General features: G+C 39.7%; 1 protein-coding gene across 2 annotated transcripts in view; it reads left to right on the top strand.

The window, feature by feature from the left end:
* The first annotated feature begins 539 nt into the window (after nucleotides 1-539).
* c4 (complement component 4) overlaps nucleotides 540-24,734 on the top strand; it is a 33,930-nt gene continuing 9,735 nt past the window's right edge. For both annotated transcript variants that reach the window (XM_072691503.1, XM_072691502.1), the window contains exons 1-29: nucleotides 540-750; nucleotides 861-1,050; nucleotides 1,166-1,340; nucleotides 1,436-1,506; nucleotides 1,617-1,702; nucleotides 2,561-2,643; nucleotides 3,731-3,818; nucleotides 3,919-4,024; nucleotides 4,212-4,338; nucleotides 4,981-5,096; nucleotides 6,062-6,244; nucleotides 7,481-7,678; nucleotides 8,693-8,878; nucleotides 9,068-9,214; nucleotides 11,172-11,301; nucleotides 11,406-11,465; nucleotides 11,906-12,109; nucleotides 14,898-15,015; nucleotides 15,522-15,592; nucleotides 17,061-17,200; nucleotides 17,907-18,110; nucleotides 18,249-18,300; nucleotides 18,396-18,479; nucleotides 19,153-19,356; nucleotides 19,451-19,526; nucleotides 20,960-21,116; nucleotides 21,224-21,328; nucleotides 21,456-21,624; nucleotides 23,403-23,590. In XM_072691503.1, the coding sequence (XP_072547604.1) occupies nucleotides 689-750; nucleotides 861-1,050; nucleotides 1,166-1,340; nucleotides 1,436-1,506; nucleotides 1,617-1,702; nucleotides 2,561-2,643; nucleotides 3,731-3,818; nucleotides 3,919-4,024; nucleotides 4,212-4,338; nucleotides 4,981-5,096; nucleotides 6,062-6,244; nucleotides 7,481-7,678; nucleotides 8,693-8,878; nucleotides 9,068-9,214; nucleotides 11,172-11,301; nucleotides 11,406-11,465; nucleotides 11,906-12,109; nucleotides 14,898-15,015; nucleotides 15,522-15,592; nucleotides 17,061-17,200; nucleotides 17,907-18,110; nucleotides 18,249-18,300; nucleotides 18,396-18,479; nucleotides 19,153-19,356; nucleotides 19,451-19,526; nucleotides 20,960-21,116; nucleotides 21,224-21,328; nucleotides 21,456-21,624; nucleotides 23,403-23,590 (3,780 nt within the window). In that variant the 5' untranslated portion in view covers nucleotides 540-688. The remainder of the gene's footprint in view (nucleotides 751-860; nucleotides 1,051-1,165; nucleotides 1,341-1,435; nucleotides 1,507-1,616; nucleotides 1,703-2,560; nucleotides 2,644-3,730; nucleotides 3,819-3,918; nucleotides 4,025-4,211; nucleotides 4,339-4,980; nucleotides 5,097-6,061; nucleotides 6,245-7,480; nucleotides 7,679-8,692; nucleotides 8,879-9,067; nucleotides 9,215-11,171; nucleotides 11,302-11,405; nucleotides 11,466-11,905; nucleotides 12,110-14,897; nucleotides 15,016-15,521; nucleotides 15,593-17,060; nucleotides 17,201-17,906; nucleotides 18,111-18,248; nucleotides 18,301-18,395; nucleotides 18,480-19,152; nucleotides 19,357-19,450; nucleotides 19,527-20,959; nucleotides 21,117-21,223; nucleotides 21,329-21,455; nucleotides 21,625-23,402; nucleotides 23,591-24,734) is intronic.

Genomic DNA, 24,734 nt, shown 5'->3' with positions numbered 1-24,734 from the left:
TTTCAGAAGAAACAGCAAACGAATAGGTGTCCCAATACTTTAATATTTTTTCCATATAATGTATCAATATTTTAAACAGTTTTTGAAATTTGCAGAAGCCACTCTTGCTTCATTTACTTTGTAATTTGTACTATTGCGTAATTTGTATGTAATGATATTTTATTTAGCTCTATGTTTATTTACCACACCATTGTCTGCAAAGTTATTCAGCATGGCAAGTGATTAACAAGCATTATGCATGATGTAAGAATTGGTATCTTTTTGCTAGAATAAAGATACCAAAACTGAGTCTGGTCTCAAAATAAAGCAGCAATTGTAAAGGTCTGGAGAAGACAGAAGACGAGTTAATAGGGGGATTCTGACACATTGCAAAATACTTTTTTGTAAAAATCTATTGCACAACAAGTGTTCACTGAACCTGTCTGCAGCCAATTACCCCCCACCCCTCACATCCAGTTCAGAAACCGGTCGGATTCTGGGAAGTCATGTGACTTCTCCTGAATATAAGCTTTTGCCAAGGTTTTTTTTTTTTTTTTTTTAGTTTTGCACAATTCATGTAGATGACCAGTAAAAGCCCACTTTGCTGAAGCTGTGAAGAGGCACTGTAGGACCCCGTTTCTCCAAGACGATGGACCTGTTTTAATGTGTCGTAAGACAGAGTGACCTGACGGTACATCAAAAAACAATCATGCTGATCTTTCTTCTGGTTTTGGGGACCCTTATCCCTCTGGCAGTGAAGGCAACCACTCAGTGAGTACTTCTAAATGTGTCATGTAACTGAGATGTTTCCTCATGGCAGCGACAAAACGTTCCATCATGCTTTTATGGGCAATGTGTGTGTATTTCCACTCCTGATCCAGGATTCTCATTACTGCACCAAACACTGTTCATCTGGGAGTGGAGGAGACAGTCAGTGTGCAACTGCATGGAGCCACTGAAGCTGTGGATGTACAGCTGTACTTCCGATATGTATATCACGAGATTTTATCTGCCAGAAAGACCGTGAACCTAAACAGCAACAATCAGTACCAGGCGGTGGTGACTCTTAAGGTACGTCTAAGCCTCCTCCTCAACCTAAACTCACTCGCTTTAAAACCACGGTCAGTCTTCAATATGAAATATTCAATCTAATATCCATGAACATCATCATCTGCTTCTCCTCCAGGTTGATCCATTGTCTTACAGCAGGGTCAAACAAAATACCCCACCCTATATTCAACTTGCTGCTGAGAGCAAATTGTTTGGGGCAACCAAAAGGATGGCTAACATTCTTTTGTCAACCAGACGCGGGTACATTTTCATCCAAACAGACAAACCAATCTATAACCCAGGAGAACATGGTAAGATCTGCTGCAGTGGAATAAAAGGAGAGATTTACTGTTTTACTGGTAGATATTATACTCTCTACGTTCATTTTTCTGCATTCTGTTTGCAGTAAACTACAGAATCTTCACTCTAGACGACTACATGCAGCCAATAAATGATTCAATCCAAGTAAAGATATTTGTGAGTATCAGGAAACTATTCGATTATTCAATTATATTGCATTATATTCCATTCTATTTCATTTTTCAGTCTAAGAATTCAAGATATAAAACACTAGTAATTCTCTACAGAACTGCAAAGACCTACTGGTCTACAGTCATATCCTGACATCTGAACAGATCATACAGAGGAGCATCACTATTCCAGATGTGGAGCTGTGAGTTTGTTCATTTAATACATTTATACATATACATAATTGAGCGAAAGCCTCATATCTCCAAAACAACAACTTTCATTTTGAGGCATTTCTATTGGTCGATTCATCATGATTGTGACATAATGTGAATAATAACTACTACAAGATTCCCATTATGTTCAAAAGCAAAAAATGAAAAAAAATTGAGATACATGGTTTTTGCTTGACTAGGGTTGGTCTGCTGTCTGATGAAAATCTCCATTTTTGCATTTCGTCCGTTTTTAGTTTCCTCCAGGGTATAAACGCTGTAACCGCTCTGTACCCTGACTAAATGATTCTGGATGAATGGACCAATAGAAATGCTCCAAATTACTTGGTATAAACTCTTATTTTACATTAACATCCATTCAAAGTGAAGAATATTATTGCCTTCCCCTGTTTTTTGTTTTTTTTATCGGACAGTGATAATATATATGATAACCACTCTTGTTATTGTTTTCTGAGGCTGACCTACCATTCATTTAGGGCATTCATTTATTCATTTATTACAAAAAGTAATAATTGTGGGGCTCACTTACTACAACTCATGTAGGCTACTGCATACAACTGCATACATCCAATAAAGTACCTGTGTTATGCAACTCAGCATCATTTTACCTAACTAAGAATACAACCCACAGTCATTGGGGCAGGTTATTAAGTAAATTTAACCTCATCTCAGCAGATTTAAACATATCAGCTGAATTATGTATATTTATTTATTACATGTACAGGTCTTTCTGATATGCTGCAGACCGTATGCAGAATAATGTGCAGAAGGGATTGTATGATTGTGTGGACATGCATCCTCTTATCATTTGGAATGTGTTCGCTTTTCAGGGCCGGCCACTGGAAAATCACTGCTTCTTTTTTAAACTTTCCAATGTCTGAAACTTCAGTGGAATTCGAGATCCGGGAGTACGGTGAGTGTAAAGAGCATTCAGAGAGGGTTGCCAACTTCATCTGACAGCAACTGTCTTTTTAATACCAGTAAAATCATAATGAGGGTGAGCTGGGCTGTTGTTTACCTTTATCATAGAATAAACAAACACTATAATTTATTGCTCTTTGATCTTCTTCAGTCATTGAATTTTTATCGGAATCATTTTGGAAGATTTCTGCCAATCTCTTGAGTCTTTAGGTCAATATTGAGGGATGGCAAACACACCTAAGCACATGTGGTTGTTTCCAATGGGAATTAAATGCAGAGCTAGCTCTGATTTGTTGTTTTTGAATATCGCACCTGGTCAATGGTTTTTTAAGTGCTCCAGTGGACTAAAGACAAGACTTTTGAGAGTTTAGCAAGGATGGCAGGGTGAACAGCAGGGTGAAGTGAAAGTCTGTGAGTGGTGGTTGTGTAAGACTACAGTGGTCCTTGGCATACAGCCATTACAGAGTTTTGCAACCACAGCTGTGGACAGTCCGGCTAGAGAATTATATAAACCCTGTGATGGAACTCACTGTTTCACTTTAGATCCTTTTGAAGGAAGAATTATAGCCCATATATTTTTTTCTATAAAACATCTTGTATATCGGTACTGTCACATAAAAAAAGCTTGTATCTCCAAAATGGCAATTTTACAGAAGAAGGAAAAAAAGTCTTAACTTTCAATGAAGGTCAATGAAAACTGGCTTTATTCCAAGTCATTTTGGAGCATTTCTATTAGTCCATTTGTTAAGAAGAACCGCCAGAGTGACATTATGTGACAAAGTGAAGACTAAGATACAAGGATTTTGATTCATTCATTAGTTTGATATTTTCCATAATGCTACATATAGTCTATCCCATGTTCTTCTGAAGAGCGTTCTAGGCTAGGTTTCTCAAAAGCATCTTAGCACAAAGCTCATATTAAATGCTCAAGTGAGCATCACACATAATCTTAACACTCAAGCACTTTGAAGAAACTGGGCCCTGGTCATTATTATTTTATCAAACTAAATATTAAAATTTCATAAAAAATAAAAATAAAAAACATTTCACAAAGCTAACTATTCTCCTCTTGTCTTCAGTTCTTCCCTCATTTGAGGTCAATATAGAGGCTACCAAACCGTACCACACTCTAAGCAGCAACACTTTCCCATTCAGTATCTCTGCCAGGTATGCAGCTTATCATATCTTACTGAAGAAAACTCTATGAACTCATGAACATCAGTTTTACTTATTCTGTATCCATGTCATCATTGCTTGATGTTCCCAGATACACCTATGGAAAGGGTGTTGATGGAATAGCCTATGTGAGATTTGGGCTCGTCGACAGTAAAGGAGAGAGGACATATCTACCAGGCATTGAAAAACAGATTGCGGTAAGTAAAGCTAGTAGAGCTGCTTTTGATTGGACATATTTGATTTGTGGACCATTCGAAGCCTAATCTCCAGCAACATCACAGCAGTAAAGTGGCCAGCAGACGTCTGATGAAGTAAACACTGACTGTATACTATTGGCTCTTGCATCTTGAATTCAGGCTGTGAATACTTCACTTCATATTTTAGGTTCAGGGTGGCAGTGCAGACCTTGTACTCCTCACTATGGATTTAACGAAGGCTGCAGCAAATCAGGACAAGCCAAATATAGAGGGCCTGTACCTTTACATCGCTGTAACAGTTCTGGAAAAAGCAAGTGAGTTTCATGCCGTCCAGTAAGAAGACAATAGTCTGTAATATCTTGGAGATCAATTTTGTCATTGGTCTTAAGTTCTCAGAAAACAGGCTTGCAATTAAACCATCTTTACTGTAGAACTACGGAAACACTGCTGAGATGATTGCAGAATAACCAATGAAGTGATTGGGCTGTGCAGTGCATTACAAAAGGAACAGCCTAGCTTAAGCTGGTTGACCATTTTAGCTCTTGAACAGCATAGGTTACAGTATGTTTCCATTTAAGTTTAATGGGTGGGCTGGTCTACCAGCATATACAACCTGATCAAGCTAGTCAACTAGAATGGCCAGTTTGACCAGGTTGGTCAACCAGCATGACCAAGGTGGTTAAACAGCATGACCAGCCTGTACCACACTGGTCCATCAGCATGACTAGCTTGACCAAACTGGTCAACCAACTTTATTGAGCTGGTCATCCTGGTTGACCAACTAGTCCATCAAACTCAACCACCTAGCCTATTAGCACAATGTATGTTGTCACCTTGACCATCAAAGACCAGCTTAGACCATCTGAAACCAGTATGCAATTTGTGGTATGCACTCATTCATCCTGTTCTGACCATCCAGCTCTCCTATTCGATATGTGTGTACCTGGTTTCCACAGGTGGAGATCTGGAGGAAGTGGAAAGCTCCTCAGTGAAGATCGTGACCTCTCCGTATGTTGTTGATTTGTCGAAGACGAAGAAGTATTTCACCCCTGGTGGCATGTTCTCCATCCTGGTATGCGTCCTCAAAAGATTCTACAGACTTGCATAGAGAAGAACCATGAGCTTAAAAAAAGATCACTGGGACTTTTCTGCAACTGGACATTTAGCTAGTTCTGACCATACCTTTAGCTTATGATGATTTGGGAGAAGACTGTAGGAGATGATTTAGGAGAAGCCAGTCCCCCCTCTGATGAGTGGAGCCAGAAATGATAGATTACAGGGATACAATGGAGGTGACGGGGTGGTGGAGGCTTTGGTAGACTTGTTGTAGACATGTGAACAAGTTAGAGATGGAATTTATGGGTTGTTAGATTAGGGAAGAGGGGCCTTTTGCCAAAATAAAGACACTTTATAACACCACAGAAACTTTTAGGGCCTTTTCGGGCCTAGTTCTGGACAATACGTTTGCTTCAATGGAGAATCTCCATTTATAATGTTGTGCCAACCAGGACTAGGGCTTATGCTGCACTCATGTGCTACTCAGAATTACGACCACGTCACATTTAAGTGCTTTGTTGTAAAAGCGACATGAAAAATGGCGGCCAATGTAGCAAATGTTAAAAACTTACACTGCTCTTGCAGAGGGGTCAATTTGCCATGAATAGAAGCATCAATTGCATGGTCATATATCTGTGTTCTACATGTCTTCTCCGTCATGTTTAAAGGTTGAATATCACCTCAACTCGGGGAACTCGGATATTAAAATTATGTCTGCAATTTCCCTTTAGAAATTATGACTTAAGGCAATGTTCAGAAGCCGGGAACTTGTATTACCATAATTCCCTGTCTGAGAAACCAGCTCTAGATGTCACCTAATACAAATCCTAAACATTACTTAAACAACATTACTTAAGTAACTAAAGGTTTCTTTTGTTTTCTGAAGTTTTACAATTTGTTTAGTTTTTTATTTGTAATTATGAATATTAAATGTGAATATTCAGAAACTTGAACTTGAGCTTCCCTTGTGCTACTCTACAGGGCACCACCACCTACCCAGATGGCTCCAGAGTCCCACACTTGAAAAAAATCACAGCCACCGTCACTGTGAATCCAAGTGGACCAGCGAAGGAGGTTCTGACTGAAGAGCGCTTGGGGAATAACCTGGGAGACATATCCATCACCTTTCCAGTCCCAGAGCAAGCCAGTACTATGTCTATCATGGTAACTGTACTCAGTGTCGTTCACTAAAACAATGCAGGAGTCATGCTAGCTACCAGTGGTGGATTGGGACTATTATACTATTAAAGTCCTCATCTCGGGCTGTAGGAAAAAAACTCACCACTATGATAATCCTAATTTCTGCTAGCCACCTTGTGAAATTCTAGTATACTGTTAGCACTATGCTAACAGCAATGGACTTCTAGGTTAAACACAGACAGCTGAAGCTTGTAAAATACAGTATATATGTTTTATTTGACGTTTGTACTAACGTTAACATATCAAAGTCCTGGCACAGAGCTACCGCCACTGGTTTCTAACTAATGGCTGAATCCTGGTTAGACATATCTTGCAGCAGTGGCCCGCCGCTTCTACATTATAGCTGCCACTGCTTTAGAAATTCATGAAATCGCTATTAGGAAACAGAAGCAGAAGGCATTTAATGTGAAATAATGAAGGATCCAAAGATACCTTAGCTTAGATACTACTAAACACAAAAGCCAGTATGGGGACCATAATACTCAACACTAAAGATTGCTCAAGTTAGCAGGTCGCAGACCGTTGCTGCTGAAAAATAAACCTAGAGGAAACATTGCAGTAATATATCTAATAAGACCCAGAATAATGTTTCCTCATGAAACTGGTCCTACTCTAAACATAATTGGTTGATTCTTCTGTCACTTACTAATGATGTCTGTGGTTAATCTGATGCATTAGGGCTTCTGTTCTGCTTGTGAAGTCCTAACCAGTGGGAGAGCTCACTTAGCTGTATCTATTTAGATACCACAGCAAACTTTTCACATTTGGCAGTTGAAAATGCTAACAGCACTGTAATACTGTTGGAGTTAAAAAGCTTAATTTTATTAAATATTTAATAGATTTTTTTTTTTTTAATTTACATTCATTCAATCATTAAGCCTTTTCTAAAGGTCTACAGTTAGCTACTCTGAAGTGCACTGATTTAAAAATAAATTCAGATATCTAATCATAGCTGTAATACATTGTCACTGTCACACAAAAACCTTGCATCTCCTTGTTCTGTTTCAGTTCTGGACTTAGTTACATTATTTAAATCTTGTACTCAACATTGGGTCAGGATTTCTCTTTACATTGACTTCCATTGAACGCTAACAAGAGTTTTCCTTCTCCTGTAAAGTTCCGATACAAGGTTTTGGCATGACAAATATGATATGTTGTTATACAGCTAAACAATGAAAGTTGTTGTTTTTTTTCTGACAGGTGTCTGTAGAGGGAGGTGATGAGGAAGTTATCATTAGTAGTGCTAACATCATATCCACTGCAACCAAGCCTGTGGAGGGCAGCTTCCTGAGTGTGGAGGTGCAGCACCAGGTCCTACAGCCTGGCCAAAAGCTGCAGGTTACCTTCAGAGACATCACATCGCCTGGCATAGCAAGGCCTTCACACATCTATTACATGGTAATAATCCGGAACAGTTTAAGTATTCACAATGGTTGTTTGTGATTTGCACAGAGTATTCTGAACTGATGAATCCTGAGTTGTAATATGAGCCTTGGCAGTGGTTTACAAGTCATTTTAAATGCACATGACATCAACATATCCTGGCAAATGCTTGTCCTGCCCTGAGAATTTGGTCAAACATTAGAAAATTAAGTATTATTGATGTATTAAAATAGACTATATCAGGGGATTTAGGTAAAATATTAGATAAAAGGATATACATATTATAAACATATATAAACATTGTTATTAATTACAATAACAATTATGGCCTTACTAGGGATCAAACCTGCAATCTAGGTCCAGCCGCTCTGCTCTTTTCTCAGCCTCCCATGCATACATGGTCAAACATTAGAAAATTAAGTATAATTGATTGTTTTAAAATAAACTATATCAGGGAATTTATGTAAAGGTGCATGTATTTGTCACTGTACAGTGTGCACTGTACAGCGAAATGGGTCCTCTGCATTTAACCCATCTGTGGTAGTGAACACACACTCACACACACACTAGTGAGCTAGGGGCAGTGAGTACACACACACACACACCCAGAGCGGTGGGCAGCCAACTCCAGCACCCGGGGAGCAGAGAGGGTAAAGGGCCTTGCTCAAGGGCCCAACAGTGGCAGCTTGCCAAGCCTGGGAATTGAACCCACAACCCTGTTATCGATAACCCGGTGCTCTAACCGCTGAGCTACTACTGCCCCATTATATAAAATTATATACATATTATAAATATATATTGTTTATTTAAAAATAAATATGTAATGCCAAACCTAATTTGATGTAAAAAGTCGATGAGAACCATTGTCTTACACATTGTTTAATAACATTAAAAGAAATCCTGGAATCTTTACTGTGGGGATCCAGAGCTTATCGCATTGTAATTGTTGGTGAGTCCCATTTAAGCCCTAGAGATCCACAGGCCATCTCTGCTTCTACTGTGTCTCTTGCATCTCTTGTGTCTCTGCAGGTTCTGAGTAAAGGGAAAGTGCTGCAGGTAGGCAATGTTCACAGAACTGATCTGACCTCCACAAGCCTGGCCTTCTCTGCAGATATGGTCCCATCATTCCGCCTGTTGGCCTACTACTACACAAGGCATGGCAGTATAGTGGCTGACTCGGTGTGGGTGGATGTGAAAGACGTATGCAAAGGAAAGGTAGAGAACAGATCAAACCAGCATTCTCTGAAGCGGTCTTGTTGATGTGAAGATGCAGCCGCTGTGATCATTTTACACTGCTGCTTGGTTTGGCTGGACATATAAAATAATCTGATAAATAGTAATAATATTAGTAATATAGTAATATTAGTAATAAAGAGTCTGATATGTTGATTTTTTCATCTGTAGATGGAAATAAGTTCTTTCAGAGATCTAAAGCCTGCGCAGCAGTTTGATGTGTTGGTCAGTACCGATCCAGACAGCAAGGTGGCCTTGTCTGCAGTGGACTCAGCTGTGTACGTTCTCAATAAGAAGAACAAACTGACTCCTCAAAAGGTAAAGCCTTAACGACAAGGTATGTAGAAGCAGTTCTAATCATGGCCTCACCAGGGATCAAACCTGCAATATAGGTCCAGCGCTTAGACAGTTGAGCCACTCAGCTCTTTTCTCAGCTTCTTAACCTTTCAGACCATGGCGTTGAATAGTCTTCTCACAGTGGAAGAACATAAACCTCTGTGGATGTATTGGGGTAGTTTTGGTGGTCCACCTAGTCCTGATTGGCTGCTAGAAGCTCCCAATTCTCTTTTATTCATATTTAAAACTTTTGGAAACTCTTTTTTTTTATTATTCTTTAAAGTTGACTTTCACCTTCCTAATCTAAGTAGATTTTCTTATAGCTATGTGAAAAAGTTGTGACACCCCATGAAAACCTTTGTTAAAAAAGAAAAACAATTATTAATATATTTAAATATATGGACATTTGATCTTGATTTAAGCAGTTTTAAGTGATGGAGGTAAAATAACTAAACACATGCAGCTGGAGAAATGTCTTGAAATAGGTAAGAGAAGCTCAATTTTCTTTTGAGGAAAAGGTTAGGACACCCTATGCCCTGATAGCTGGTATTTCCCTCCTTGACGTGTCCTATAATGAGTTTTTCCCACTCCTCCATGTAGAATTCTTTCAGCTTTCTGAAACGTTTCTGATGTTTCAGCTTTAGTCTTTAGACAGATGGTCTCTCCTTTCCCACAAGTGTTTTCTAAAACAGTAAAGAATTCTGAGTGAATTCTATGTTGGAGAGCTCTCCAGGCCAAACTGCAGAAACACAGCTCCAAATCATGACCTTCACAGCTGATATGGGTTCTTGTGCTCAAATGCTGTGTTTGGTTTACACCAAACGTGTCCTCTGTTACTGTGTCCAAATCATTCAACCTTGCATTCATTTGTCCAAAGCTCATTGTTCCAGATGTCCTGAACTTGGTCTTGTCTGAGGTTTTTCTTTGATAGAAAGGGTTTCCTCCTTGCCCACCTACCATGAAAATCTGACGTGTATGCTCATTGTTTGATGGTAGATGCTGTACTTTGACTTTGACTATGACAAGAGCTACCTGTAGATTTAAGGATGTTGGAGACATCTTTACACATGTGATCTGCTGTTGGTCTGCTGACTGAACTTGCTAGAATCTGAGATCTTTTTGAACCCCTTTCCAGAGTCATCTGCATCTACAACCTTCATAGAGCTCTCTGGATCTGGCCATGGTGATCTTCACCACTCACTTCAACAATCAAGAGCAGACCAGACTAAATTTCTTTATTTAAATTTCTATTGCATTTGAATTAGCAATAGATGTGGGAGTGTTCTTTTTTTTCCTCACAAGAAAATAGTATTTTTTATTAATTACATTTTACAACTGATGTTTAAAGACATTTCTTCATTGTGTTCATTGCGAAATTAGGATGAATTGTTTGTTTGTTTAAAAATATTTAAAAAGACCAAGGTTTTCATGGGGTGTCACAACTTTAACACTTGTATATACATATATATATACTGTATATTTATTCTCCACAGAAATAGCTTTTGAAAAGCTTTACTTAGTGGTTGTTCTTACTGGAAATTAAATGAATGAAGGGTGGTCACAGCACTGAAATATTAAAAAACTCAATGGTCATTATATTAGTTTCAGCTTACCTTATACACCCACTCCATAAGTGTTCAGTTCACACTATAGTCAATCTCTTGTTCACCCTCTACCAAACAAGACACTGACATGGTAGTGGTCATGGGGGTATGAGCGTATCAGGCTCAGCAGTGTTGCTGAGGGTCCACCAGCCTAAAATACCCATCCATGAGCAGCTCTGTGGTCAGAAACTGAAGAGACAGGCTTCAGTCTCTAGATGTACTGACTCAAAGTAGAGGGTTCTAATAAAGTGGCCATTGAGTGGACATATCTATTACGTCTTCATTGTACATTGATTATGATTAGCACCACTGACACCATACTGGTCTTCTCACAGATGTTTGACTACATGAACTCCTATGATCTGGCCTGCTCCATAGGCGGTGGAGAAGACTCTATGTCTGTTCTGCAAAGAGTTGGACTCACATACATCTGCAGCTGTGAAAAAGATGCACCTAAACCAAGTGGTAATATCAGTAGATTGGAGGAAAGGCATGAACGTCATCTAACTGAAAACACAACAGTAATGGAATCAGTGTGATCATGTTGTTTTCTGATTTCTCCTAAATAGATCATAAATGTTATGAAGATCGTCATCGGAACAAGAGGGACGTGGAGTACAACAAGCTCAGTAAGGCTTCACAGTGCTTCTGGTTTTGGATCTGCTCTGTTTTTTTTATGGGCTACACTGTCAAAGGTGTAAGATGCTTGAGGAACCTTTGGAGGTTCTTCAATTTTAAACTGTTAAGGAACCTCTTAAGGTGTTTTGAGGAACCTTTAAGTAATGTTTTATTTAAAAAAAGGTTCATCAAAGCACCTATTGAGTTTCAAACTGAGGAACCTCTGAATGTTCCTTGAGGATCTTATACTTTTAACAGTGGACTAAGGGCTCCTTGAGTGTCTTGTCATTGAAGAATCATGAAGAACATGTTTGTAAAGAGATAGGTGAGCGTGAAGAACCTTTAAATTGCTAGAGAACCATTTAAAGCTCAACTCTTTATGCACTTTTATTTTTAAGAGTGTATGATGATGATGAAGAGCAAATATGTTGAGTTGTGGTGTTATGTGCAGTCAACAGCTTTAAGCATCTGGACAAAAAGTGCTGTGATGATGGACGGAGGCTGGGCCTGCAGTTGAGGTCGTGTGAGGAGAGGCTGAAAAAGACAACGCACCAATCAGAGAGATGCCGCCAAGCTTTCAAAAAGTGTTGTGAAGCTGCTACAGCCAGGAGGAAGAAGGACAAATTGAACAACATGAGACGCAGCCTGGGACGAGGTAAAGCTCTCTCTGCAATATGCAGATGTTTTCCAGATGTGAGTTTACTAGTTCAGTTTTAATGTGGAATAAAAAGAATATCTATCAAATTTCTCAACGTAATATGAAAATGAAAACACTGGCTGCAAGCGTGATTTGACAAGAAAGCTGGTTCAAGCAAATAGGGTAATAGGAATAGGGGTAGGGTTAGGGTTAGGGTAGGCTTAGGTAGAAGTAGAGTTATGTTAGGGTTAGGTAGGAGTACAGTTAGGTTAAGGTTATGGTTAGGAGTTAGGGATAGGCTAAGGTTAGGGAAGATTACGGTTTAATTAGGCTTAGGGTTGGGTAGGGGCTAGGGTTAGGCTAGGATTATGGTTAAATTAGGGTTAGGGTTAGTTAGGGCTTAGGGTTTGGCTAGAGTTAGGTATGATTATTGTTAAATTAGTTAAATTAGCAAGGGTTGGGTAAGGGTTAGGGTTGGGTAGGGGTTAGGGTTATGCTAGGTTTAGGTATGATTAGGGTTAAATTGGGGTTAGGGTTAATTATGGGTTAGGGTTAGGCTAGGATTAGGTATGATTAGGGTTAGGTAAGAGTTGGTTAGGGGTTAGGTAGGGTTAAGTTAGGTTAGGCTAGAGTTAAGTAGGATTATGGTTAAATTAGAGTTAGAATTGGCTAGGGGTTAAGGTTAGGCTAGGGTTAGTAGGATTAGGGTAGGGTTTGAGTTAAGTAGGATTAGGGTTAGTAATAGTTGGTTAGTGGTTAGGAAGGATTAGGGTAGGGTTTGGGTTAGGGGTCAATGTAAGACTAAAGTTAGTAGGATTAGGGTTAGTAATAGTTGGTTAGGGGTTAGGTAGGATTAGGGTAGGGTTTAGGTTAGAAGTTAAGGTTAGACTAAGGTTAGTAGGATCAGGGTTAGTAATAGTTGGTTAGGGGTTAGGCTAGGATTAGGGTAGGGTTTGGGTTAGGTTTTGGGTTAGAAGTTAAGGTTAAGCTAAGGTTAGTAGGATTAGGGTTAGTAATAGTTGGTTAGGGGTTAGGTAGGATTAGGGTAGGGTTTGGGTTAGGTTTTGGGTTAGAAGTTAAGGTTAAGCTAAGGTTAGTAGGATCAGGGTTAGTAATAGTTGGTTAGGGGTTATGTAGGATTAGGGTAGGGTTTGGGTTAGGTTTTGGGTTAGAAGTTAAGGTTAAGCTAAGCTTAGTAGGATTAGGGTTAGTAATAGTTGGTTAGGGGTTAGGTAGGATTAGGGTAGGGTTTGGGTTAGGTTTTGGGTTAGAAGTTAAGGTTAAGCTAAGGTTAGTAGGATTAGGGTTAGTAATAGTTGGTTAGGGGTTAGGTAGGATTAGGGTAGGGTTTGAGTTAGGGGTTAAGGTTAAGCTAGGGTTAGTAGGATCAGGGTTAGTAATAGTTGGTTAGGGGTTAGGTAGGAATAGGGTAGGGTTTGAGTAAGGGGTTAAGGTTAAGCTAGGGTTAGTAGGATCAGGGTTAGTAATAGTTGGTTAGGGGTTAGGTAGGATTAGGGTAGGGTTTGAGTTAGGGGTTAAGGTTAAGATAGGGTTAGTAGGATCAGGGTTAGTAATAGTTGGTTAGGGGTTAGGTAGGATTAGGGTAGGGTTTGAGTTAGGGGTTAAGGTTAAGCTAGGGTTAGTAGGATCAGCGTTAGTAATAGTTGGTTAGGTTTTGGCAACTTGGGTTTGCATAATTAAAATGTGACAGGTGGCCGCTAACAAACAAACAAAAATATTACAAAGGTTTGCTCTGGCTGGCACTGCACTGATTGTTTGTAGACTGATGAGCAGAGTGAGGACCAAGGACCATAGCAGAAGTTTCAGAGAGCACAGCTGGCCTTGCTCTCTCTGAGTGCTCTTTGGCACTCCCAGCATTACTTGGAAATAAAACAGCAATCTCCTAATGACAGGGCTAATGCTTGGACAGCTGCACCACTCGGCAGCCCCCAAGCTACCTTTTGTTTTTGTCAAAGCACACTTGACTTAACTCATAAATGAATTGCCAGGTTTTGTAGGTGTGTTTGAGCAGGGGAATCACCAGACTGTGCTGGACATCAGGCCTCCAAAACCAGAATTGATGACCCCTAACTTACAGTGTAAACACACACAAAAAAGGAAAGTCATTCAAAAGAAAACAAAAAATTGTCAACAATAAATGTAGGGATTCTGTCGTCTGTAAAATAGACAAGAATTTATGAAAGTACATTTTAATGAATGAAATTCCTATTTCCTATTTATTTGGATCATGATCCAGATTAAGTTATATTCCAATTAATCAAATCAAAATATTTATTTATATAATTACATTTTATGTTGGGGTAACAAAGTCTCCTAGTTTAGTAGAATGCAAATGTATGGCATAATTGAACATAATGTTCCTACAGCAATTTCTTTTTTGAGTATGCAATGGAGCATGTTGAGTTTGATCATAAATTATAACTCGTTATGATAAACCACATGTTCTCAGGCTTGCATAGACAATGAAGTCCAACACACATACATGACAAAAAAGCTTAAATGTTCTTTAATAAGGGTGTCCAGCTTTACCAAAGCAGTCATTATACTGTGCAGGAAAAGTGTGGAGGATATAGAAGTAGGCAGTGTGAAGATTCATGGTGTGTAGGCATGTGACTAATAAAAGTTTCTCCTGATTGACATCACCAACACAGTTTCTCCTCGTTTTTCCAAAGGCAGTTTTTGATTGTCAGTCTTAGTGCTATTGTATTTTCTGAAATGGAGATAAAGAGGAACAGATCATCTTGACAGTTGCTCCGGCTTCTTTTCTCTCCATCGCTCTGTGTAGCGTTCGGCAGTGCAGAGGAGGATGATTTGATCGATGAGGCTGCTATCCACCTCCGCAGTTACTTTCCTCAGTCGTGGATGTGGCTGCTCTTAACGCCAGACATCTCTGGGAACATCAGGTACTTGGAAATGATGACTTTAATGACCTAGTGTTTGCTTGCTGAGTTAAGTTCTGCATGTGCTGCTATGGATCGAAAGAATATTATCTTCATAAAGGATCTGTAAGCCTTATTCACCAAGGGTTCTTAAGAAGAAAATTCTGATGGCAAGTTTGGGCTAGGGAGGTATAAAGCCCCATAGCATTGGGCTATAGATCTGAGGAATTGTGTCCTCTGGAATTAAAAAGCCCAATCCAGTCTCTTTGGTATAAGTTGGAGTGGAGTTTGTGAGCTAGAACCAATCCTGTGGCTGAATGCACTCAAATCCTCACAGCAATCTTTCAAAATCTTGTGGAAAGCCTTCGCTGAAGAGTAGAGATACTTAATGTAGCTAAGGAAGAACAACAGCTTCTTCATACCACTCTTTACATTGGGAAAACCATTGGATGAGATGGTGTCTACAAGCTGTTGGCCAGATAATGTTGATAAAATGATATGTTTATATTTTTGTCTCTGTAATTTATCAGGTATCCCATAGTCACTCCTGATTCTATAACAACATGGGAGGTCCAAGCTGTGGGCATTTCTCCAACTAAAGGTACCCAACCAGCTTTCTACCCAATGTACATTCACAACTAGCTATTTGCTAGCGGGTGGCTCAGCGCTCTAATAGGTTTTCACTATGGCCGGGGGGTCACGAGTTGGAATTCTGAGTCAGGCCGCTTTGCCATCAGCAGCCAGAGTCCAAAAAAGCACAATTTACTGTGCTCTTTACAGGTGAGTAGATGGCGTTCTCTCCCCTCATCACTCTTAAAGTAACATCAGAAGCATTGTAGGGCTCAGGGGAGCTAAGAGGGGGTGGGTTAAATGGCAGTACTAAAAAGGGAAATAAAAAAAACTACCTATTTGTTGCCTTTTTATACAATTTCAATTGAATCACAACAATGGGAGGACAAGGTGTTAAGGGGGTAGGAGGAGTGGTTGACAAATTACAAACAATAAAGTTATCTAAGGGGCCATTTTCCTTCAAGCCTACTTCATACAACTCTTAATAATATACACTTTCTTACTAATTACCAGTTGTGGTGTGGTGAAATAACTAATTTTCTCCAATATTTTGTAAAAAGTTCTTCTTTCCACTGAATACATTTAGTTAACACTTTCAGTTCACTGCTTTTCTTATTAGAGGGTCCCGTTGCTCCACATTCTTGTTTGTAGCCTTTTTACTAGCTACCAGTAGTATTCCACACCGTATGTTTTTCTTTTCTCTATATTTACATTCATATTAATTGGTATTTAGTCAAGAATTCCCCAACCAACATGCTCATGTGGGGCATACATGGGTGGAACGTGGGCTAGGTTGGTTTCAGGTGGGCATAGGCACTGAATGGGTTGGGTTTTGTACATACTTCGTTACTGGAACCCAGTTGGGCTTCCCAAATGGGCCTCATTGTTACAACCACCCATTATCAAACATGGGTTCCATCTAGGCCTTGTGTGCAGTGTACAACCCAGAGGGGGTACAACCCATGCTTAACCCCTCCTGGTCCCATCACTGACTCTGGTGGGCATTCATATTCTGGGCCAACATGAAACTCAAGAACAAAACTTTCTGGCTCCCAGTTTGGCTACCCATACAGGCCTCCTATGGGCATGTTAGCTTGGTCTTATCCAGAGCGACTTATAAAAGTATCCTTAGCTAGTGTAAATAGACATGAGTCCAATAACAACCCTAACCCTAACCTTAAGCTTAGATACAGCTAAAAACTGAAGTCCTAGTACTAAGTACTAATACCAAGCCACAGGATGCATAATACTGTGACTTCTATGGTTGCCACTACCAGACAGTTGCTACATGGTTGCTATAGTATTCCAGGTGGCTTCTATGGTGTTGCTATCTGGTTGTTAATGGTGTCGCTAGGTGCTTGCTAGGCTATCAAAGGTGGTTGCTGTTATTTTGGTAGGTGGTTGCTATGGTATCCCATTATGGATGCACCTTGTGTTGCTAAGTGGGTTTATTTTCCCACAGTTTAATACTAGCTTCTGTATTTCTGTATTTCTTTTAGGATTTTGCATAGCCGACCCAAAGCCTCTGAGAGTCTTCCAAGACTTTTTTGTATCTGTTAAACTGCCCTACTCCGTGAAGAGGAACGAGCAGCTAGAGGTGAAAGCTGTTGTGTACAACTACAAGCAAGAGACCTTAGAGGTAATGCTCTCAAAAACCTCTGACTGTGACCAGAGGACTGCTCTGAGTACACTGATAAACCTGCACTGACCTGAGTCAGAGGCATTCGAAGCACACAGCTGAAACTGGCATGACTGGATATACCCCATATACCCCATATGCTGTAAGAAGCTAGTTCAAATCCAGCTGGCCACTAACATCGATAGACGTTGGTATCTGGTGGATTGTAGGTCATGTTGACCAAAATTTAAATTTCAGAACAACATCTAATGCCGACGTCATTTTGACGTAAAATGGTGACGGCAGCTGACGTTGATATCTTGTTGGTTTTAATTTGTGATGTTCAGTAACTACAACTACACTACTATTAACATCCACAGAATGTGAAAATCTAACATTGTTAGCTTTAATTAATGGTGTTCAGTAACCAAAATTCAACATCTGTCTAATGTTGGAGCTTGATGTCGACCAAATGTTGGTTTTTTTTTTGACAGATTTAACTTTGATTTCCAACCAAAATTCAACATCTGTACAATGTTGGGTTTTGCAGTCTCAGTTCAACATCAGACTCCAGCGTCTTTCTGATGTCAAACTGAAGTCTGAGGCCTGCTGGGAAACCTCCACATTGGCTCACTAGACTTTTAGTTTCACACGTTTCAAAAGTAAAGTCATTGCTGTTGACACTGTTGATGTTGATGTTGACACCCCTCTCTCCATCTGTCTCCAGGTTAAGGTGAAGATGCAGAAGGCTGAGGGTCTGTGCAGTGCAGGTGAAGGGGACGTGGTGCAGGAGGTCTCAGTGCAGGGCCAGTCTGCAGTGGCTGTCTATTTCACTGTGGTGCCTCTAATCATCGGGAGGATCCCCATCAGTGTTCTAGCTTATGCCTCCCCCACCGCTCAAGACAGGATACAGAAAGAGCTCAAAGTTGTGGTACTGTAGAGCTTAAAATTTTAACACTGAATATTATTCAGGGACAGTTAACACTAAAGTTTGGGCATCCTTGGCCAGTCAACATATTTTCAACAGTCAACATGCTGAATAAACTGTGTTTTTAAATCCCACATGTAGGGGGAAGGTGAACTGGTCGCTATCCAGAAGGATTATAACATTGATGCAAAGAGTAAGACGTACTGCAACTAACATTACTGTAAGCATCTACGTTTATCAGAGGAAACTGGAGGTGATTACTGTTGGTAAACTCTACAATCTCTACAGGTGACAAAAAAATGGAATTTGACATACAAGCCCCTGATGATGAGGTCCCGGGCCAGGATTCCAGCACCTTTATGAGTTTTAAAGGTGAGCAGATCTTTCAGAATCATGTGGTCTTACACAAGATGAACCAGAACCTAATAAAACCATGAGCAGAAATGTTCAGTCAGTTCACCAGTGATTTATACATTCACCTACATTATTAGAAATACCTACATTACAAGATCATCTTGTTGGTGTATAGTTAGAGACTGTAGCCCATTGTTTGCCATTTATCCATTGTCAGTTTCTGACCACAGAAAAATACTGGATATATTGGGTTGTGGATCACTTTCGACCTTACAGTGATCTGGGTCAATTTTTAACAAACCTTTCTGAGTATCGGCTTATGCCTTTTACATACATAGCATGAAAGGGATTCCATGGGCTGATGAGGCCTGATTTTAGATCTATATATACAACTGAAAAGACACTATTTGAGATTTTAGAATGCCATAATTAAGCTTTTCATGTTTCATCAGGTTTCTCAGCTGGAAAAACAGCTTAAGACTAGAGTTTATAGATCAGAAGAGCATGGATAGATAGATAGATAGATAGATAGATAGATAGATAGATAGATAGATAGATAGATAGATAGATAGATAGACATACTTGGTTGGTTACCTGGTTCCTACACTTGATCAGTACAAAGAACCCCATATGAACTACTTGTGTAAGCCTCTTCAGTATTGGCACATGGGTCTGGCTGCCCTGCTGGTAGGTGGGGTGATGGGGGAATCAGTACAAAACTGTCTAAACCTGGAGGGTGTGGACAACCTCATCGAGCTGCCCAAAGGCTGTGCAGAACAGACCATGGTGAAGATGTCTCCTGCCATTCATGCCATGAAGTACCTTGATGCCACCCACCAGTGGCTGAACCTCAAAGCTGAACGCAGGGATGAGGCCCAGTCTATGATTGAAGCTGGTAAGTGTCTTGAATGGGGCATCAGTTTAACTAACCCAACATCTGTGAGCTCCGATGATGGCACTTAAGAAATAAAGGGTTGTTTCAATAACAGGTTATAACCGGGTTCTTACCTACAAGAAAAGTGACGGATCGTATGGGGCTTTCCTGACTACCCCCAGCAGCAACTGGTGATTCCTTGTCCTTCTTTTAATTACTGGAATATGCATTACAAGCAATACTATTTTTATACAGTATTACTGAGACATTCAGAATTACTGGCACTCTTAGTACATTTCATTTGGTCTTCAGTTCTTCTCCTGGAGAGCTACTGTATCAAATCTAAAACACACCCCATTCAGCCAATCATGGACTCCTGAAGGCAGTTATGGGTTGGATCATGTTGGGCTCTGCTCTCCAGTAGCAGGGTTGGAGACCAAAGCGTCAAAAACAATCCACACAAACACTGATTCATTGATCACAGAATCAAGCTTTCTTCACAGGTCAATCAATCAATTCCCTCTCATATAATGGAATGGTTCACAGGATCATCATTTGCATTACTTTATTCTGGGCTATTCAGAACAACCCATAATTTGGTCATAAAAGAGAGGTGGAAGAAGACCAGCACTAGGCTTGCCTAGGCTAAGAATTGAACTCACATGAATACACCACATATCCCCTGTACTCTATGTATACCTGACCAGCTATTTCTATTGATTCATTCATCATGAAACTGCCAGATTCAACTTATTCCAGAAAAATATGATATAATATATATCAAATATAATATGAATAATACGAATGTCCTGATGAGGTTATTTTACCCCCGATCCAATCTGAGTCTGTTATTGCTGTTGATGCTAATTAATCCATTCAGTAAAATCTCTTTATTTTTAGTATCAGTTTCTATAATCAGACATTCTGGACTGACTGATTTAGTTTAGTCACGACTTTTCTTAAAATTATGTTTTATCGTGTTTAATATCTTATAATCCAGTCTGACTCTCCTCCCTGACCAATCAGCTCCCAGCTCCTTTATAACACTGCAGTCTAATCACCTCCTGTGTGTGTGTGTAGAGGTACACACTCTGGACTGATATCTGTTGTTGTTGGTCTACTGGTGTGTAATAACTGGTTTATAGTGGATGAATACGCTGTGTGTGTGATTGGGGTTTCTATAGTATGTGCGTGTATTAGCATTAGCGTTAGCCTCCACTCGGTTATGAATGGGTTCTTCAGTGCTGGTTTAAAAACAGAGAAAGGCATGCGGTTCTCCCACTGGTAAAACAGAGAGTTTTAGTTAGAGAGAGCACGGCCTCTCTCAGACTTTGTCCTCTGATGTTGAACCCAATTGAAAAGCTGATGTGTGAGCTGAAAAAAAGAAAGAAAGGAGTCTACAAGTGAAGATGAAAGTGGAGAAAATTTCTGGAGGAAGAAATTGTGGTAAATTTGAGCAAAAATGTATTTTTCAAATACTTTTATAGATTCTGTTCAGAACAAGATCCAGGTCTCTTTTCCCACAACTATACTAAGGGTGCCAATCATTTTGAATGGAGCTACATGTTATTTAAGTAAAATTACAAAGTACACGTGATGGATGAATGTTGACTGACCCCTCTAGGTTAACTGCCTACATTGCAAAAGAGCTGACAGAATCACGGGACATTATCGAAGTGAGGGACTCCTACATTCAGGAGGCCATGACCTATTTGATATCCAAGCAGAAACCCAATGGAGCGTGGGATGACCCCAATCCTCTTTATGACAAAGGAATGAAGGTAGGCCCTGATGCTGAGGAGAAAACTGCTGATCATCACAAATCAATTCAAGCTTTCACTGTCAGACGATCTAAGAAGAACCTAACTGGAATTTGGTCCTCTTGTAGGGTGGAGTTGGACAGACTGAGGACGAGGCACCCTTGACTGCATTCATCCTCATATCAATGACACATGCTAAGCAAGTGTACGATTTGGGAACAGACACAGAACTGGTAACAACACAGGAGAATATTCCAGTCCATTCGTAAATTCTTAATTTATTCCTGCAGTCAGATTTCCTCAGATTTCCTCCTGAATTCATTTTTGGATTGATGTTTTCAATGTTTCTCTGTCTTTCAGATTATGGCTATGCAAAAAGCACAGTCATATCTGGTGCAGAATTTGGAAAGACTGCAGAACCCTTATGCTGTGACCATCACAGCGTACGCTCTGTCTCTGATTGGCCCTAATACCAGAGAAGCCGAGAAAGCTCAGACGAAGATGTTTGAGAAGGTCACATGTGATAACAGTTAAGTCTGCCCCCACTGTGACTTCATAAACCTTGTCCTTTTCCAAATCAGACCTTAACAAGGCAGGAGTTGTTATCTTTTGGTTGCTAGCTGACGACTGTACACTCTTAAAAATATAGATGCCACCAATGGTTCTTTAATTGATGCCACAGAAGAACCACTACTGGTTTTGAAAAGAACCATGTTCGTATGATGTGTAAAAAAAAAAACTTTACATGATGACAACATGGTTGTAAAGATATTGTGTTTGTTCCAGCCTGACAGACATTACATTTTTTTTAAGCTTTAGAACTTCATGTTAGGCTCACAAACCAGTCAGCACTCACCAACCGCAGTAATGCTAGTTTCTCTATTGGCCAAAACTTGTGTACTATAGAAATTGGAAATATACAGGCATTTTTTTTAGCTTTTTTTTGTGAAATTGAAGATTTTGGACAAGTGGTTGGACAATATTTGGATAGACACTGTTTTAGCTGTTTATCTCCATTCACCCCCTCATTGAGCACTAGCTTGTGGCTCCTTTTGCTGTTTTGCACATTTTTTGGTACAACAGGGGAAATAGGAAGTGGTCAGGCTCTCCCTAGACAGGCTCTACTGTTACTACTCAACCCTGTTCAGGCCATTAAAAATCAACCTTGTTCATAAAACAAGAGAAAAAGGCACATTTCTGCTAGCCTGTCTAATGGGTTTCTAATAGTATGTTAGTTTTTACAGTATGCAAAATTTCTGTGGCTGTTTAAGATTAACCACAAACATTTGAGACTTACAAAACATTTCACGTTTTAATTGAAGACATGAATAGTCTAAGAAGTTCAATTTCTGACAACATACTAAATCCTGCTACTGGATTCAGTATCTCAGTGACGTAGGCCTAGAGTGATGCTGTCAATCACAAAACTGTGCCCATTGGAAATTTAATTGGGATTTTTTGATTTCTCTGCCACTTTCTATATTAGTAGCTAATCTATTGAATTAAAAAATAACAAACAAACTAACAAACAACAATAACAAACTAAACATATCATAATTTATAATCCCTGGAAATCAGTTTTTTTCTTAAGTTAAAACATTTACGATGTAGTTTTAGCAGTGTGGCAGAAATTAAAAAGGATTTCCAGAGATTACAAATAAATATATATACTGAGCTGTATATATATATATATATATATATATATATATATATATATATATATATATATATATATATATATGCATGTAGACATTTCATCAAACAAAGCTGAGTTACCTGAATTTGCAGACTACGAATGGCATAAAGTCCTAACAGCAATGTGAAAGACCAGTGGAGACTCTGCCAAGACATGAAAGCTGTGATTGGCCGTCAAGCTTATTTCACCCTAATGATTTCTAAATGCTCTCAAAGTTTTAGTACAAATATTAGTACTGTGTTTAAATTTAGATAATAACTTCTTTGCATTATAATTATTAAAATCATTTCTTTGAGATTGTATGTTATATGATTGTATGAACTTAGTCTTATTGGCCCAGTCCTATTTGCATAGTCAAAGTTTTTTCCCCTTAATGATTCATAACTAATCACTAGTCAAATTAAATCATCAGACTGAATATCAGACTCAGTCTGAGGTCACCCGAGAACCCTGTTGCTTCTGGTTAAATCTTACTAGTCAAAAATGCTAGAACTGTGTCCAGTGGAGATGGACTATAGGACTGAAATGATGGGACGGGTTGATGCTTTATCTACTGAATTGTCCATCATGTCTGTTAATCTTTGCTGTTTCATGTTTCTTTCACTCTCTAGAGCGATGTTTCTGGGATGTGAGAGGGACAGAGACGGGGTTGGACAGCAAAGCAGATGCCATCTCTATAGAGGCCACAGGCTATGGCCTGCTCCAGGCTGTGACCAGGCAAGAAAAGTCCAAAGCTCCACTTATCGCTGCCTGGCTGACTGAACAACGCAAGTATGGAGGTGGATTCCGGTCCACACAGGTATTCTACAGCTTCAGACCAACTGAGAACTTCCAATACCCTCACCCCCCAAAACTCTGATAGAACTACTGGTATGCTTTATAAGATATGCATCGTATAAGTATTGGGACACTTGCTCATTTGTTATTTCTTCTGAAATCAAGGGTATTGAAAAGAGTATCCAGCTTTTGTTGGAGTAACTGTCTCTAATGTCTAGGCTTTCTAATGTCTAGCCTTTCTGTCTCTAATGTCTAATGTAAAGGCTTTCTACCTGATTTTGGATCACTGCTTTAAGATTTTGACTGTATTCAGCAAAAAGAGCTGGATGTTGAATGATCTTCAATCCAGCTCATCCCAAAAGTATTGAATGGAGCACCATCATTTCAGAGAACACAGTTCTTCCACTGCTCCACAGCTCAATGCTGGGGGGTCTTTAAACCCCTCTAGCCCACACCTGGCATTAGGCAGCATGGTGCCAATAGGTTCATGTTTACCTGCCCCAGAGAGTCCTGTTCTTTATGCACTATTTCTATACAGGAACTAGAAAAACTGTGCATGTGTGTGCATTTGCACATCTGTGTCAGCAATGGGTACAACTTAAAGTAGCTGAATGCATTCATTATAAGGGGTGTCCACAGACATGTGGACATATAGTGTATTTTTAGTGTGCTCCTTTACATTTTTTACATTCTGATGCTCATGTGAGGGTCAGTTTCCTGGACAGGGAATAAGCCTAGTTGTGGACATAGCTTGGCTTAGCATTGAATGAAGATTTCCTATTAAAAAGAAAATATACACTGATTAGCCATAGCATAACATAACCAGATGGCATCTGTCAGCAGGTGGGATCTGTCATGGCGTGTACGGCCAGACAAGAAGGGACGGACACTTGCAGGGATGGAATCAAAGCAAAGATACTTTATTAACTAAGATTAACGTTAAAATAAAGGGATAAAGTGAATAAAGTGAGTTCTCCCGACTATGAACGTAACTTTCGCCGACCAGAACACACCAATACCACGTGAGGAATGACGGAGCGTCAAGGAGATTCCTGGAGATTCAATTCACAGCAATGTGTTGCCGTCTTGGAGCCCCCTAAATGCTCCCAGTCCCAGGTGCAACACATGAACAATGACTGAACACAAATTAACCGGAATGAACACAA

Source organism: Salminus brasiliensis, chromosome 11, assembly GCF_030463535.1.
Source record: "Salminus brasiliensis chromosome 11, fSalBra1.hap2, whole genome shotgun sequence".
Classification (NCBI taxonomy): Eukaryota; Metazoa; Chordata; class Actinopteri; order Characiformes; family Bryconidae; genus Salminus; species Salminus brasiliensis.
This window is presented reverse-complemented; position numbering and strand designations above follow the sequence as displayed.